The following is a 17,240-nucleotide window of genomic DNA, read 5'->3' as shown; positions in this document are numbered from 1 at the left end:
CAAAGCTCCTTCCAACCTGGCCTTGAACATTTCCAGGGATAAGGCACCCACAACTTCCCTGGGCAGCCTGTTCCAGAATTACAAGATGAGTGTTTCTGCAACAAAACAGAGCTCTGTGCTTTTAAGCTATTGCAAGAGGAATCCAAGCAGCTGCTGAAAATCACCTTCCACCTTCTGCTCTTTTGAGCTTGTGACTCCAGGCAGTCACTGTTCCTTGAGAATCAGACAAGTGATGAACAGACAGAACCACAGCCATTGGCTGCCTCTAAGGAGATAGTCTCAGTTGATAGAAGTGCAGGTCAGGGCAGAAAGGAGGCAAGGCTGCTGTGCAAGTTGAAAAGGCCAGCTGCCTGCATCTGGCCATGAGACATCAAACAGCAGCTGCTGGCAAAGGCAGAAGTAAGGCAATGCTCAATGACCAGGCCAGGGATGCTGCATGAGCATCTGAGCTGCTAAAGAACCTGGACTGAGTCTCCTGATCACCTCCACTGCTTCATTAGTTCACTCCCCACCTCTCCAAAATCAACCCCAGCCTGGTTCTAGAGGATAGTCCATGCCAAGGGCTACTCCCAAAAGGCAATATAGGGCACAACCATCATGACAGCATGCATCATTTTGGCTCCTTCCAGCCCCTCAGTCCTGCAGCTCTGTCCCAGCAATCTTTGTGCCTTGCAGGCTCTGTGTCATATTCTGGGCAATGCAACACACCCCCTTGGTGTCATGCTTTGAAAACCCTATGCTAGAGGGCTGCAGTCCAGCCTCCAGGGGACTGCAGATACTTCAATCTGCTAGAGGGCTGCACTCCAGCCTCCAGGGGACTGCAGATACTTCAATCTGCTAGAGGGCTGCAGTCCAGCCTCCAGGGGACTGCAGATACTTCAATCTGCTAGAGGGCTGCACTCCAGCCTCCAGGGGACTGCAGTCCAGCCTCCAGGGGACTGCAGTGCAGCCTCCAGGGGACTGCAGATACTTCAATCTGCTAGAGGGCTGCACTCCAGCCTCCACGGGACTGCAGATACTTCAATCTGCTAGAGGGCTGCAGTCCAGCCTCCACGGGACTGCAGATACTTTAATCTACTCCCAGATGTAGCACATCTTGCAGTCAGGTGGACTTCATACAGGGCCCAGCAGAGATCCAGGTCAAAGTGCTGTGAACAGATGTGCTTTAGAAACAGCTCACCCTGATGTGAGCATGGGCCAGGCCACATTACCTGCTCTTGGGATGGGAAATCACCTTTTGGACCTCCTGCATCCAGCAGTACAGATGCACCCTGTAGTTTCTGCAAGAGCTCAACCTCTCACAGACAGACCACACACAGAGGTACATTACCTGATGTAGGCTTCTGTGCTGCTTGGACCTGTGAGCTGGTCTTCCATAAGGTAGGTGTTGTGTGAGGATGACACCAAGTAGTGACTGAGAGGTTGAGTCATGTCCTGGTAAACTTTACGGTGGGAGGGGTTGAATATGTTCCCATCATCAGACAGCAGGTACATCAGGAAACCATCTTTGGTCATGGCATTACCCCTCTTGGCTGCCAGATAAACAGACAGAGAAGCCAGACTAAGGATCTGACACCTCTAGGTTGAGTCACCATCTCCACCACGATGCCTGCTGCTCCCCAGAGGATCTCAAAAGCCAGAGCTGCTCCCCAGGCGTTCAGCTAACAGCAAAGACACTGACACTGTTCAGATCCTGACGACAGCTTCATCTCTCTGCAAAGCCTTCTCAAACTCCCTCACAAGCATGGCTTTTTATGACAATTACTGTCCTTAAAAGTGTCAAAGACAGCACTTACCTCACCTATCTCTAGAGATCTACACCGTAAAGATCTCCACTAGAGCAATTCAAGCTTCTTTTGTTTCAACACAGAGGAGCTGTCAGACGCCTAGACAGAGCCAGACAAAGCATGTCTGGATATCCAATGGATAGGTCGATTCGCAGAGAGTAAATGCCAAACAGTGCAGCTCTGTGGAGAAATTGGGGTCTCCTTATCTTGAGGGACTGAGCTAGATCTCTGCTAACCCCCAAGCCTGCAAGGAACTCTCTCAGGTACACCAAGATAGAAGCAAACCAGCCTATGATGCTGAGTTCACGTCCTGAACGTGTGCCCCAGGGTGCTGCAGGCTGGCATTTCATTTCTGAGCAGAAAGACCTTCCTAAACAGCTGTCACCTTCTCGGCCCTCTACTTAGCAGATCTCATCACTCCACAGCTTTCCAGGTGCCCACATTCAAGGACATGCACTTCCAGTCCTGCTCCTGGAGAACAGAAATATGACTGCATTCTTAACCTTGGAAAGCCATCTGAGGGCTTGCCAACTGAATAAGCTGTCAGAGCCTTTCTCTTTCCATCACACTCTGGCCAGCCCTGTATCAACCCTCTCCAGCAGCTCAGGCTACCCAAGCCAATACTGAAGTGTTTCCCAGGCTCTGCAGTGCCTTCCTCTCCTAGAGCTGCTGTGCCCTTCTCTCCTAGAGCTGCTGTGCCCTTCTCTCCTAGAGCTGCTAAGGTTCCTCTCTAAACCCAGTGGTTTAGAAGCAGCTATGAGGAGGAGATCACAGTATCACAGTATTATTAGGATTGGAAGAGACCTCACAGATCATCAAGTCCAACCCTTTAGCACAGAGCTCAAGGCCAGACCATGGCACCAAGTGCCACGTCCAGTCCTGCCTTGAACAGCTCCAGGGACGGCGACTCCACCACCTCCCCAGGCAGCCCATTCCAGTGCCCAATGACTCTCTCAGGGAAGAACTTTCTCCTCACCTCCAGCCTAAATGACACAAATGGCTGCAGAAGGAAGCATCAGCAGAGCAACAAACAGTTCAGCAAGACAGCAAGGTTTTGGAACAAAGCAGCCAGTGTTTCCAACCTACCTCTTTCATTGGGCTCATATCTCTGGATCAAGGCAGGGGCAGCAACGACAGCATCTTCTTCTTGCTGTGTCTCATAGAGGAACCTCACCAGATTTTGGCAGGACATGAACCCTTCTGCATCTGAGTACTTTTGGAAGATCTTGTCTATTTCCTTCCTCTCAGTCAGTATCTTGTAAAATTCCTCTATCTCATCATCCTCCAGAGCCTCTGTTTTGGACTTGTCACAGTGCTGTAAACGCAGAGGGGAGAAGGAGTGAAAACCTTCTTTCCTTCTGGCATAGGCCAGCCGTAATCTGCACCAGGGCTACACAACGCAGAACACAAAACAATTGCAAGCAGTTACTGGCCTGTGAGTGAGAAGCACTTGGTCAATGACAATGGACCTCATGGACAGGGCCAAGAGCCATGACACACTTACAATTAGTGTTACTGCAACAGAATCACAGCATCTCAGCTTGGCAGAGCCCTTCAGGCTCCTCGAGTCCAAGCATCAGTTTCACACTGACAAGTCCTTGACCAAAGCAAAGCCCTCAGCACAACATCTCATCACTATGGTTGGAAAGGACCACCAGATCAGCCAGTCCAGCCTTCATCCCAGCATCCCTCATCACCAGACCATAGCCTCAAGCTCCACATCCCCTCTCCTTTTGAACACCTACAGGGATGGTGACTCCACCACCTCCCTGGACAGCCTGTTCCAGTGCCTGACCACCTGCTCAGGAAAGAACTTCCTCCCAACAGCCAACCTGAACCTGCCCTAATGCAACTTGAGGCCATTTCCCCTTGTCCTAGCATTAGTAACTGGGGAGAAGAGACCAGCTCCAGCCTCACTACAACCTCCTCTTAGGTAGCTGTAGAGGGCAATGTGTGAAATATATGTTTGATCCAATCAACTCATGGCAAGAGGTCACAGACAGGGAGGAAGGGGGATTCTGAATAGAACTGCATTCCTGCTTGCACCACCATCAAAGGTATGCAATAGGCTTAAGATAAGAGTAATAAGTAAAGGTTGGTGAAGAAGGGAGGCACGTGGAAGAGACAGCAAAGGGATGAAAGGGGGATGGAAATGCATTCCTCCTTGCACCACCTTTTTTGCATGAGCAAACAGAGGAATACAAAGGACTTTGAAGTTCATGGGAAGGACACCTGAGGAAGACCCCTTACTTCATCACCAAAGACTACCAGAGGGACCACCAGATAAAAAGAGACCTGTGTGGAAGAGACACCTCCCATTCCTAAAACTGATAAGGAAAACCCAACCTTTTCTTAGAATGAGTAATGAATCTGTAATAGAATAGGGTATAAAAAGAGACAGCTGAAGGCAAAGGCTGTGTGTTAGGGCAGAGCAGAGCCTCCCCACGCACCCAGGCCTGTGCAGTGCTTGATTCCTGCAACTCTATTAAAGCCTTAACTTGCATGAATGCCAGTTTATGTCTGTTATTTATGACAGCAATAAGGTCCCCTCTCAGCCTCCTCTTCTCCAGACTGAACACCCCCAGCTCCCTCAGCTGCTCCTCACAGGTCAGGTTTGCCAGAGCTCTCCCCAGCCTCATCACCCTTCTCTGCCCTGCTCCAGCACCTCAATGTCCCTCCTGTGCTGTGCTGACCAAGGCTGGGCACAGTACTGGAGGTGTGGGCTCAGGAGTGCTGTGCACAGGGGCATGAGCACCTCCCTGCTCCTGCTGCTCACACCATTGCTGATGCAGGCCAGGATGCTGTTGGCCTCATTTATTCCTATCATCACATCAGTGTACTGTGGCCTCGAGTTCCACTGCAGTGTGTGCAGTGTGAACTGTAAGTCAGGACAGCTCAAGACAGCCTAAGCACAAAGCAGGGCTCAAGAGGAATCAACTTCTCATTTCCAAAGGTGAAGTGACATAAGGAAACAATTAACTCAGTGCATCTCAAACCACTGATAGAGACTGTGGCCTAAAAGTGAAGTGAAAAAATCCTTCCCCTCGATCTTAGTGGGTCTGAGCTTGGTCCTCAAGAGACTGTCCAGGTGAGTAGCAGGGCTGGTGGAAAAGGTGGCACCAAAACTGCCTTCAAAAACATCCTGCTATGTGCAGGTTTAGGTATCCAAACCATCCCCCTTTCCGTGGAACTTTTCCTCTCCCATTCAAAAAGCACCAAGCAACAAAACCTCCAACCAGATATCTTCTTAAGGCCAGGCTGGGTGAGGCTGATCTAGGGTAGAGTGTCCCTAGGGAAGTGGTTGGAACAGGATGATCCTTGTGGTGCCTTCCAACCCTGACTGATTCTGTGATCTTCTAAAGGAGCTGCAGTTCAGATTCTTTGTGCTCCTATGCTCCTCTCTAGTTTAAATTTCTCCAACAGAGTCAAATTGAGGCTGGAGCTGAGGACTTGGCTGAGCACAGAAGATGAGGAGTTTAAAATACACAACACAAAGTTTACATTTATCTAACATATTCCTGGCTTCAGTTTTCCATGGGAAATTACAGATTTTCTGGGGCAAATCCTGATGGGAATTTTGCTGTTTGCTCCTGGCAAGCATCCTTCCTGAGGAGGTGAACAACTGCTTTACAGATGTAAAGCTCTGCACCAGACACGAGCAGAGCAAACCAATGGGAAGCAAGAGCCTGTCTCAGAAGGATCATTTATAGCAGGGAGCACTGCATGACTTACAAACATTTCCCTGCAATCAGAATCATAGAATGGAATCACAGAATCAGCCAAGTTGGAAGAGAGCTCCAAGCTCAGCCAGCCCAACCTAGCACCCAGCCCTGTCCAGTCAACCAGACCATGGCACTAAGTGCCCCAGCCAGGCTTGGCTTCAACACCTCCAGCCACAGCCACTCCACCACCTCCCTGGGCAGCCCATTCCAATGCCAATCACTCTCTCTGACAACAACTTCCTAACAACATCCAGCCTAGACCTGCCCTGGCACAGCTTGAGACTCTGTCCCCTTGTTCTGGTGCTGGGTGCCTGGCAGCAGAGCCCAACCCCACCTGGCTACAGCCTCCCTGCAGGCAGCTGCAGACAGCAATGAGCTCTGCCCTGAGCCTCCTCTGCTGCAGGCTGCACACCCCCAGCTCCCTCAGCCTCTCCTCACAGGGCTCTGCTCCAGGCCCCTCCCCAGCCTTGCTGCCCTTCTCTGGGCACCTTCCAGCACCTCAAAATCTCTCTTGAATTGAGCAGCCCAGAACTGGACACAGCACTCAAGGTGTGGCCTGAGCACAGGGGCAGAAGAACCTCCCTTGTCCTGCTGGCCACACTGCTCCTGAGCCAGCCCAGGATGCCACTGGCTCTGCTGCCCACCTGGGCACTGCTGCCTCCTCTTCAGCTCCTCTCTCCCAGCACCCCCAGCTCCCTCTCTGCCTGGCTGCTCTCAGCCACTCTGGCCCCATCCTGTAGTGCTGCTTGGGGTTGTTGTGGCCAAAGTGCAGAACCCTGCCCTTGGCCTTGTTCAATCTCATCCCATTGGCCTCTGCCCACCCATCCAGCCTGGCCAGGTCCCTCTGCAGGGCTCTGCTACTCTCCAACAGCTCCACAGCTGCTCCTAGCTTGGTGTCATCTGCAAACTTACTGATGCTGCACTCAGTCCTCTGGTCCAGATCATCAATGAAGATACTGAACAGCACTGAGCCCAGCACTGATCCCTGGGGCACACCACTAGTGCCAGCTGCCACCACCACTCTCCGGGCTCAGAATTAACCCAATTCTAATTAATGTCTGGTGATGATGACGATGATGATGATTCCCTCTCTCCCAATGTCTAAATCCAGCAAACAAACCCTTACCAGCAGTGTTCTCACCTCTTACAGCCCACACAAATTTAAATTTTGGCTGAGTCTTAAGGATGCCATTTCTGGTGTGGATGGCAAAACCCCTGCAGGTGCTGGCTTGCCTTATTTAGTCTTTGGCCTAAAACTTTCTCTCTCTTCTTCAGGCCTGAGCTTGGAAAGGAAAGTGTGCTCCAAACCACTCAGATGAGGTGGTGGTGGATCAGAGGGCTGCAGCAGCTCTGCTGTGAGCACAGACTGAAAGAGTTGGGGCTGTGCAGGCTGGATCAGAGGAGGCTCCCAGGGGACCTTCTTGTGGCCTTCCAGGATCTCAAGGGGGCTACTAAAAAGCTGGGGAGGGACTTTTGAGGCTGTGAGGGAGTGGCAGGAGTGGGGGAAATGGAGCAAAGCTGGAGGTGAGAAGAGTCAGCCTGGACATGATGGGGAGGAAGTTCCTGAGCAGGAGAGTGGTGAGAGGCTGGCAGGGGTTGCCCAGGGAGGTGGTTGAGGCCCCTTGGCTGGAGGTGTTTGAGGCCAGGCTGGCTGAGGCTGTGGGCAGCCTGCTCTAGGGTAGGGTGTCCCTGGGCATGGCAGGGGGGTTGGAACTGTCTGATCCTTGTGGTCCCTTCCAACCCTGACTGATTCTATGACTCACTTCACCCTCACAATGGACAAGCTGCTGTGAGTTACTGGACTCAGCTGACAGATGGTAACTTACCAGAGGGACTGAATTGCTTCTGGTCTTTGATCCCTTATGACAGACATGGCTATAGTCCTGGGGCTGATGGCCAACATTCCTGTCTCAGTTTAATCAGTTGTCACACTAACCTACATCCAACTTTGCCAATGATCTCAGGAACAGCCACAGTGGCTTTGGCAGCACCCCAAGCCAGGTGATAACGAGGGACTTTCTTTTCCTACAGCTTCTCCACCAGAGCCCTTCACTAGCAGTTTGTGCTACACATCTACATCAAAGGAGATGATCCCAATGCACAGCATTTCCCAAACAGGACTGACAGCAAACAGTTCAGCCTGTCCTGACCTCAGAATCTTCTGGATAGAAGCTCAGGCATGGGCCAACCTGTAAAATGCTCAGTACCACAGACACCTTCAAACTAGGTTTGGGCAGTCTGGGAATTGCCTTCCATGCCTGTGTGACCCTGTGCTGTGGCTTTGGCAGGTCTTGCAAGCTAAGCTAATCACGATGCTTAGCAACAGGGAAGGCAATACAGAGAGGGAAACCAAGTGGTGGGGACTGCAGGGATGCTATGAATGGCAGAGACTCTCCTTTAAGGCACGACAGGGAAAATGACTTGACACTGCTTCCAGAGAACTGGCATTCTAGGTGGTGTGTCTTGGGAAGTTTGCTCACTATGGCCACTAAAGGCTGTTATGGAAACAGGACAACAGCTCTGGCATCAGTGTGTGTACTGCAGGACAGAAGAGATGCATGGTATAGAAACGAGCTCCTCCTGCTCAGGCTGTTAGAGCTCCAAATGAGGAAGGACTCTCGGTAAGCTAAAGCCCTGTGTTCTGTTTCCCTCCTCTGCATGGTGAACCACGAGTCCTCAGCCACCCTGGGCCTGCCAGAAGAAGGCACACCAGAATGGATGTTCAGACTGAAACAAAGTGAGCCAGTAGAGGAGCTCTGCAGTTCTTGTATGTCAGACCCATCCAAAATCTAGATGTGGGCACAGAGTTAAGTGACATAAAGCAAGAGCAATGCAAGAACATGCCCTGCAGCTCCCTCTTGAACCCTGGATCACTCTTCCATCCTTTGACTAGGTGAAGAAAAAAGAATCAGTAGAATCATAGAATCATAGAATCAAGCAGGTTGGAAGAGACCTCCAAGAGCATCCAGTCCAACCTAGCACCCAGCCCTATCCAATCAACCAGACCATGGCACTAAGTGCCCCATCCAGTCTTCTCTTGAACACCTCCAGGGACGGTGCCTCCACCACCTCCCTGGGCAGCCCATTCCAATGCCAATCACTCTTTCTGTAAAGAACTTCCTCCTAACACCCAGCCTAGACCTACCCTGGCACAGCTTCAGACTGTGTCCCCTTCTTCTGTTGCTGCTTGCCTGGCAGCAGAGCCCAACCCCACCTGGCTACAATGCCCCTTCAGGTAGTTGTAGACAGTAATAAGGTCACCCCTGAGCCTCCTCTGCTGCAGGCTGCACACCCCCAGCTCCCTCAACCTCTCCTCATAGGATTTGTGCTCCAGGCCCCTCACCAGCTTTGTTGCCCTTCTCTGGACATGTTCCAGCACCTCAACATCTTTCCTGAATTGAGGAGCCCAGAACTGGACACAGCACTCAAGCTGTGGCCTGACCAGTGCTGAGTACAAGGGCACAAGAACCTCCCTTGTCCTGCTGCCCACACTGCTCCTGATGCAGGCCAGGATGCCATTGGCTCTCTTGGCCACCTGGGCACACTGCTGGCTCATCTTCAGCTACTATCTATCAGTACCCCCAGGTCCCTTTCCCCTGGCTGCTCTCAGTCACTCAGTCCCCATCCCATAGTGCTGCTTGGGGTTGTTGTGGCCAAAGTGCAGAATCCTGCACTTGGCCTTGTTAAAAGCCACTAAGACAGAAAGGATCACCCTTGTAATGTGCTGTAAGGTCTCTCAGTCCATCTCAGCTCAGGCAGCATGTAAACTGAAAATGCCACTGCTCTGGGAGCAAGGCAGGCCCCTCCTGGAGGCACTTCAACCCACAAGATAGGAAGAACCTCTCTTTCCAGTGGCTATACAGGAAGCTTATAACAATTACATGCCTAATGAGGGTACTTCAACTAGCTGCCAGCACTTAGATAGGATGAATTAAGGTTTAGTAATTACTTGGGAGCCCTTAAGCTACAAAGAAAAAGAGGAGAGATAATTGTTCTTCAAGTTTGTATTCCTAGAGCTCCCTTGCAACTATTCCAATAGCAAGAGAGGTTAGCTGGCTGAAGAGGCTGTGCCTCTGAATTAAAGGCTGAAGAGGCTGTGCCTCTGAATTAAAAGGGCACCTTGCCAGATGTTTGGAGTTTGAAGATGGAGAAAGTGATTCAACAACTTTGTGGGTGCCATGGACAGAGGCACTGAGTGCAGCCTCAGCAGGTTTGCTGACAACACCAAGCTGTGTGGTGCAGCAGCCAGGCTGGAGGGCAGGATCCATCCAGAGGGACCTTGGCAGGCTGCAGAGGTGGGCACAAGCCAAGCTCAGGAGGTTCAACAAGAGCAAGTGCAAGGTCCTGCAGCTGGGTCAGGGCAATGTCAAGCACAACTCCAGGCTGGGCAGGGAGTGGCTGGAGAGCAGCCCTGAGGAGAGGGACTTGGCGGAGCTGCTGGAGGAGAAGCTCCACAGGAGCCAGCAGTGTGCACTTGCAGCCCAGAAAGCCAAGCAGAGCCTGGGCTGCAGCAGCAGCAGTGTGGCCAGCAGGGCCAGGGAGGGGATTCTGCCCCTCTGCTCTGCTCTGCTCTGCTCTGCTGAGACCCCACCTGGAGTACTGCATCCAGCTCTGGAGCCCCTGGGACAGGAGGGATGTGGAGATGCTGGAGAGTGTCCAGAGCAGGGCCAGGAGGATGCTGAGAGGCTGCAGCAGCTCTGCTGTGAGCACAGACTGAAAGAGTTGGGGCTGTGCAGGCTGCAGCAGAGGAGGCTCCCAGGGGACCTTCTTGTGGCCTGCCAGGATCTGAAGGGGGCTACAAAAAAGCTGGGGAGGGACTTTTGAGACTGTGAAGGAGTGGCAGGAGTGGGGGGAATGGAGCAAAGCTGGAGGTGGGGAGAGTGAGGCTGGACGTGAGGAGGAAGTTGTTGAGCAGGAGAGTGGTGAGAGGCTGGAGTGGGTTGCCCAGGGAGGTGGTTGAGGCCCCATGGCTGGAGGTGTTTGAGGCCAGGCTGGCTGAGGCTGTGTGCAGCCTGCTCTAGGGTAGGGTGTCCCTGGGCATGGCAGGGGGATTGGAACTGTCTGCTCCTTGTGCTCCCTTCCATCCTGACTGATTGATTCTCTGATTCTGACTTGTGCTCTGCAGGATGAGGTGAATCACACCCCAATATCCACTATCAGCTTGAAATCACAGACTGCAGAGAAAGTTTAAGTGTTGTAGACTTCTTCCCATGTAGCTGTCTGCACTCCAAGCATCTAACTCAACCAGAGCAAGCTCAGCCATACTGCTGTTTTGCCAGGATCTTCCTGAGCAGGGAATAAAGAACAGACTATGCCAGCCAGAGCAGCCAGTACATCTGGGAGATGTTGCAAGCTGGAATTCTTTAAGCTCTGCTGCTGACCTTCCCCCCAGTTCTTGCAGAGTTAGCAGAGAGACTTCCAGAAAGCAACAATTCAGAAACTTGTACCTCCCTTGGGAAAATGTCCTGGTGAGATCCTGACAACCTTCCCTGCTATCTACTTACAGGAAGGAGCAGGAGAACTACTGCCTGCTGCCCAAACCCACCCACATTTCCCACTGACCAGGAAAAAACACATTTCTGCAACTGCCCACCCATGAATTAAAACCCTGCTCCAGACAGATTGCAGGTTTGGAAACCAGCCAGGTGTTCTATCTCACCTCAGCAGGAAGGATTCTTCAGGCAGAACCCAAAAGCTTAACAATTGAGAATTTTTCATCCTTTCCTTATCTTCAGATAGGCTCAGACAGCAGACTGAGCCTTGAGAATTTAGACATATCCCTGATCAGCTTAGCCCAATGCCTTGGGCTGTTACATCAGCATTACATCTAGACAGGCTGCTTGGGTGGGCAGAGGCCATGGGATGAGATTGAACAAGACCAAGGGCAGGGTTCTACACTTTGGCCACAACAACCCCAAGCAGCACTACAGGCTGGGGACTGAGTGGCTGAGAGCAGCCAGGCAGAGAGGGAGCTGGGGGTGCTGGGAGAGAGGAGCTGCAGAGGAGGCAGCAGTGCCCAGGTGGGCAGCAGAGCCAATGGCATCCTGGGCTGGCTCAGGAGCAGTGTGGGCAGCAGGACAAGGGAGGTTCTTGTGCCCCTGTGCTCAGCACTGCTCAGGCCACCCCTGGAGTGCTGTGTCCGGTTCTGGGCTCCTCAACTGCAGGGATATATCGAGGTGCTGGAAGGTGTCCAGAAGTTCTGTGTGCCACAGCCACACATCAATTATTGAATCAGCCAGGTTGGAAGAGACCTCCAAGCTCATCCAACCCAGCCTAGCACCCAGCCCTATCCAATCAACTAGACCATGGCACTAAGTGCCCCATCCAGTTCTTCCTTCAGCACCTCATTCTGGCTGAAGCTGGTCTGGTTACAGTAAGGAATGCAGCTCCTCACCTCTCAGAAGAGGCTGTCAAGTGACAGGCATAATGAAAGTGCAAATTAGGGAGAAACCTCCCAGGTTCACAATGGGTCTGTAACATTGTACACATGCCTGGACTAGGCTTAGAATCACAGCATCAAGCAGGTTGGAAGAGAGCTCCAAGCTCAGCCAGCACAACCTAGCACCCAGACCTGCCCAACCAACCAGACCATGGCACTAAGTGCCCCAGCCAGGCTTAGCTTCAACACCTCCAGCCACAGAGACTCCACCACCTCCCTGGGCAGCCCATTCCAATGCCAATCACTCTCTCTGACAACAACTTCCTAACAACATCCAGCCTAGACCTGCCCTGGCACAGCTTGAGACTCTGTCCCCTTCTTCTGTTGCTGCTTGCCTGGCAGAAGAGCCCAACCCCACCTGGCTACAGCCTCCCTGCAGGGAGCTGCAGACAGCAATGAGCTCTGCCCTGAGCCTCCTCTGCTGCAGGCTGCACCCCCCCAGCTCCCTCAGCCTCTCCTCACAGGGCTCTGCTCCAGGCCCCTCCCCAGCTTCGTTGCCCTTCTCTCCACACCTTCCAGCACCTCAACATCTCTCTTGAATTCAGGAGCCTTTATCTGCTTTCTTTCATTACCTGGAAAATCTTCTTGGCATGATAGTCATCTACTTCAATGTTCACTTCTTTCAGGAAGTTCTTGAGCTCTTTCAAGCTCATCTTGTTGTCTTTGTTTTTATCAGCTTTCCTCAGGCAGGTGTGAATCCAGCTGCAGGATGATGTAAGGAAATCGTTCCAGGTCAGCGCCCAGCCTCAATACCACCCTTCTGCTGCCCATGGCAGGAGGGGAACCTCTTCTAAAGACTCTGAACTGCCTCTCCAGCTGCTGCAAATCAGCATGCTACCCCTGAACAGCTTACATCACCTCACCTTCTGCTCTGAGAGAGCACAGCACTGCTTTGGCAGAAGCAAACTGCAGTGTAATACAAGCGGCCGTGACCCAAGAGGAGCTTATCACCATCTGGCCAAGGCTGGAGCAGCTCACTTTACTCTGCAAGAATTTCTGCCCACAGCCAGAAACAGTTTGATATCTCTTTTATGGCATAAAGTACATTCTGCTCCAGACTGCTAGGAGAAGGCAGAGGAAGGCTGAAAAGCTCCCAGGTGGGGCTTGGGGAACTCACTGTTCCACGTTTGATCAGTGTTCAGTGCACGAAGGTGAACTCCGAGCAGAGATTCTCCAGGTGAAGCACTGATTTCTGTGACCCCCAAAAAGGGCTTTGTCTAACAGCATTAGAGGCTGGAGACATAGCCCTAAAATAAAGCATTCATCACAGTTACCACCACATTCAAACATTCCCAAACTATGGGGATGTGAGTAAACTGTTTGCAAGTATTGTTTGTCTCATGGAAATCTGAACTAGCTCTCTTTAAAAGTCCTGGCAGGTGCTAAGCAATGACCTCATGCTGCATCCGCCTCAGCCTGCTAATATTAACATTCCCCTTCTTTAGGCTTGGAAACACAAATAAAGGGAGGCTACGTTTCCCCAGCTCCCAAGGACACTCCAGGGTCCTGAACTTCAGGGTCTTGCTGGGACAGACTTTTTTCCAGAAAACCAAGTTTGAGTCATGAAGCTTCCATGTGCAGAGGATGCTCTGCTGACAGCACAACACCTTCCACCCCAGGGTGGAGAACAGTTCCCTCTTCCAGTTGTGCTCCAAAGAGCATCTGCTCAGAAGGTCATAGAATCAAGCAGGTTGGGAGAGAGCTCCAAGCTCAGCCAGGCCAACCTAGCACCCAGCCCTGGCCAATCAACCAGACCATGGCACTAAGTGCCCCAGCCAGGCTTGGCTTCAACACCTCCAGCCATGGCCACTCCACCACCTCCCTGGGCAGCCCATTCCAATGCAAATCACTCTCTCTGCCAGCAACTTCCTCCTAACATCCAGCCTAGACCTGCCCTGGCACAGCCTGACACTCTGTCCCCTTCTTCTATTGCTGGTTGTCTGGCAGCAGAGCCCAACCCCACCTGGCTACAGCCTCCCTGCAGGCAGCTGCAGACAGCAATGAGCTCTGCCCTGAGCCTCCTCTGCTGCAGGCTGCACACCCCCAGCTCCCTCAGCCTCTCCTCACAGGGCTCTGCTCCAGGCCCCTCCCCAGCTTCCTTGCCCTTCTCTGGGCACCTTCCAGCACCTCAACATCTCTCTTGAATTCAGGGGCACATAACTGGACACAGTACTCAAGGCGTGGCCTGAGCAGTGCTGAGCACCAGGGAAGGGTAAAGGAAGAGTACAGCCAGCTGGGACCTCAGCTTGTTTCAGCAAACAGCAGTGTCCAGCCCTCAAAACAGCCAAACTCCCATGCAGCTTAACTTCTTTGGGTTGGAGAGAGCTTCGAGGAGCTGGGTGAACTGGGCTCTTCAGCTGAAATTCTTCTCACCTGACACAGACTGCACTGTGCAGCCCTGGCTGAGGGTCTTCCTTTCACTTTAAGTGCCTGTTTGGCCCTGGCTAGACTGGGACAAAGCTGTTCCCACTCCTGCATATCTCCAGAGATCCTGCTTTCTGCCTCCTGTTTCTAAAGGACCTGCCAGCTTCAGGGCTCCCAGCTTTCTATCAGGAACCAAAGAGAGATGACTGAAACTACCTGGCAGCTATCCCACGAATGTGCTCAGAACAGAAATGCTGCAGAACTTCTGGTAAGTGCCTTCCAACCAGCAGAAAAGCTCCTAGATAGACCCTAGAATCAAAGCAGGCAGTGCCATCACCACTCAGGTGAAATGCCCTCCCTGTCTTCTGCTCTAAAGTCTTCCCTAAACACATAACTGCAATATTTGCCAGATGCCCTATGCCAGCCTGTTGCAGAGTTGTATCTAAGGCTTAATAAGAGAGTACTCTAAGAACAAGCAGGAGCACTCCACAAGCATGTGGGAGCTTTATCTTTGTAGGAATATAGGACTGGGAAGCATACATGAGGCACCAGAGTGAACTCCCTGCTACCACAGGCAGCTCCACTGCCTCCTAAACTGAACAAACCTCATCTGAAGCTAGCAAGGGGTTTGTTTTCAGTATCTGTTTTCAACATCTTGCTCATTCCTAACTTGCTTTGCAAGGTTTTGGAGGCTGGAAAAGGTACACTGCGAGGCAGCTCTCCAGTCAGGGGGGACAGGCAGGGGACTCAACACTTCTCCTCTCCCGACTCTTCCCCTTCTGTGCTCACAGATGCAGGGAACACTTCTGAGGTTGAAGGAAGATCTGAGTAAGCCCACGCTGCCAAGGCAGCCTAAATTTAAAAGCCCAGGCTTTAATTACACATCATCACATTTCAAATGAGAAATCATGCTGCTCTGTAATTCCAGGTTACGTTAAACGGCCTCAGACAATCCCAGATTGGAAGCCAGCACCACATGGTAATTACTCTTCCAGAAATATGGCTTGCCTACCCACCCTCTTTAGCCTCAGTTCTGCTTTCCAAAGACAGAGAGGCACTTTTCCACACTGGAAATTTACAGCCTTCTTCCCTTCCAAATGTCATTGTTATTTCCCCCCCCCCCCCCTCAGCAATCTCATCTCATCTCTTCTTACAGGGAAGCTTTTCAGCAGCATATTCAAGCTGGCATGCTCCAGAGACAAGTTTGTGTGGCCCAGATTTTCCCCACACGCTGTGGGATGGGGGCAGCCTTCCCCTTTGAAAGGAAAACTGCCAGGGTGCAGCATTTCCAACAGCACCAACTCTTTAAGATTTCAACTCCTTTAGGGACTGCTGCCTACCACCAGGGACACACAGCTGCTGACGCAGCTGAGGAATGACCTCACAGCCTGCAGCTGCAAAAACCTCCCCCCAAAATTACTCACAGTGCAGGAGATAAGCACAGGGTCCCATGCAGAGCAGAACTAGTGGAGTTTGACTCCTCCAAAGAACAGCACTGTAGTTCTGCAAGTGCTTATTAGACTTCAGAGAACCCACAGAAGAGTGAAGCCTGATGAAAGCTCAGCATTTATGTGCTGTTTGCTTCACCATCAGGATATTATCACCCAGCAGCAAACCTGCATGGAGCAAAGCCTTCACCAAGGGCAGGACTCCCTGGTGTCCACTCAGACTCCAGCTTTGTGACTTTCCCCAGCTGATCATTTTGCATCTCCCCTTCCTTGGCAGAGATGCTTTGATGCTGAACAAGGCATGAAGCGCACACAGCCTTCACTCACTGTGAATCACAGAATCAGGCAGGTTGGAAAACAGCTCCAAGCTCATCCAGCCCAACCTAGCACCCAGCCCTGCCCAATCAACCAGACCATGGCACTAAATGCCCCAGCCAGGCTTGGCTTCAACACCTCCAGCCACAGCCACTCCACCACCTCCCTGGGCAGCCCATTCCAATGCCAATCACTCTCTCTGACAACAACTTCCTCCTAACATCCAGCCTAGACCTGCCCTGGCACAGCTTGAGGCTGTGTCCCCTTCTTCTGTTGCTGGCTGCCTGGCAGCAGAGCCCAACCCCACCTGGCTACAGCCTCCCTGCAGGCAGCTGCAGACAGCAATGAGCTCTGCCCTGAGCCTCCTCTGCTGCAGGCTGCACACCCCCAGCTCCCTCAGCCTCTCCTCACAGGGCTCTGCTCCAGGCCCCTCCCCAGCCTTGATGCCCTTCTCCAAACACCTTCCAGCACCTCAACATCTCTCTTGAACTGAGGAGCCCAGAACTGGACACAGCACTCCAGGGGTGGCCTGAGCAGTGCTGAGCACAGGGGCACAAGAACCTCCCTTGTCCTGCTGCCCACACTGCTCCTGAGCCAGCCCAGGATGCCATTGGCTCTGCTGCCCACCTGGGCACTGCTGCCTCCTCCTCAGCTCCTCTCTCCCAGCACCCCCAGCTCCCTCTCTGCCTGGCTGTTCTTAGCCACTCTGTCCCCAGCCTGTAGCGCTCCTTGGGGTTATTGTGGCCACAGAATGTTATCTGGTTCCCTCTCTGGTAGCTTATTGCTCATCTTTGTGAAGCTTAAAGCAATTTACTATTTTACAACTGCTGCAGTTCTGTCACATCAGGGCAAAATCAGCCAACAGGTTCCTACGTCACGGTCAGGGCCTTAGGCACACAGGGACTACAGCAATTCCATCAAGCAGGGCATCAGCAGTTAGGCTTCATTTCATACAGATGTGAGACCTGAGGTCACAAAGCAACTTACTGAGTGAAATGAAGCCCTGGGGAAAACTCCCTGTGAATTCAGCAGTGCCAGGGATCTCCCCCCAGTAACTAACTCCTCTACACTTCACAAACAACTCATTCTCTTTTCCTGCTCTGCTGCTTTTCCTTCCTGATGTCTTCACTGCCTTTAGAGCAATTGCAAACTCTTTCAGGGCAAA

At 52.1% G+C, this 17,240-nt stretch overlaps 1 protein-coding gene across 2 annotated transcripts in view; it reads right to left on the bottom strand.

The window, feature by feature from the left end:
• The window catches only part of PLCD1 (phospholipase C delta 1), a 91,372-nt gene that overhangs the window by 21,303 nt on the left and 52,829 nt on the right, over positions 1–17,240 (bottom strand). For both annotated transcript variants that reach the window (XM_064162356.1, XM_064162355.1), the window contains exons 4-6: positions 12,521–12,650; positions 2,874–3,102; positions 1,331–1,532 (exon numbers count right to left, since the gene is read on the bottom strand). In XM_064162356.1, coding sequence (XP_064018426.1) covers positions 1,331–1,532; positions 2,874–3,102; positions 12,521–12,650 — 561 coding nt within the window. The remainder of the gene's footprint in view (positions 1–1,330; positions 1,533–2,873; positions 3,103–12,520; positions 12,651–17,240) is intronic.

The sequence above is a fragment of the Pogoniulus pusillus genome, chromosome 23 (assembly GCF_015220805.1).
Source record: "Pogoniulus pusillus isolate bPogPus1 chromosome 23, bPogPus1.pri, whole genome shotgun sequence".
Lineage (NCBI taxonomy): Eukaryota > Metazoa > Chordata > Aves > Piciformes > Lybiidae > Pogoniulus > Pogoniulus pusillus.
The sequence above is the reverse complement of the archived record's forward strand: the minus strand, read 5'-3'. Positions and strand labels throughout refer to the sequence as shown.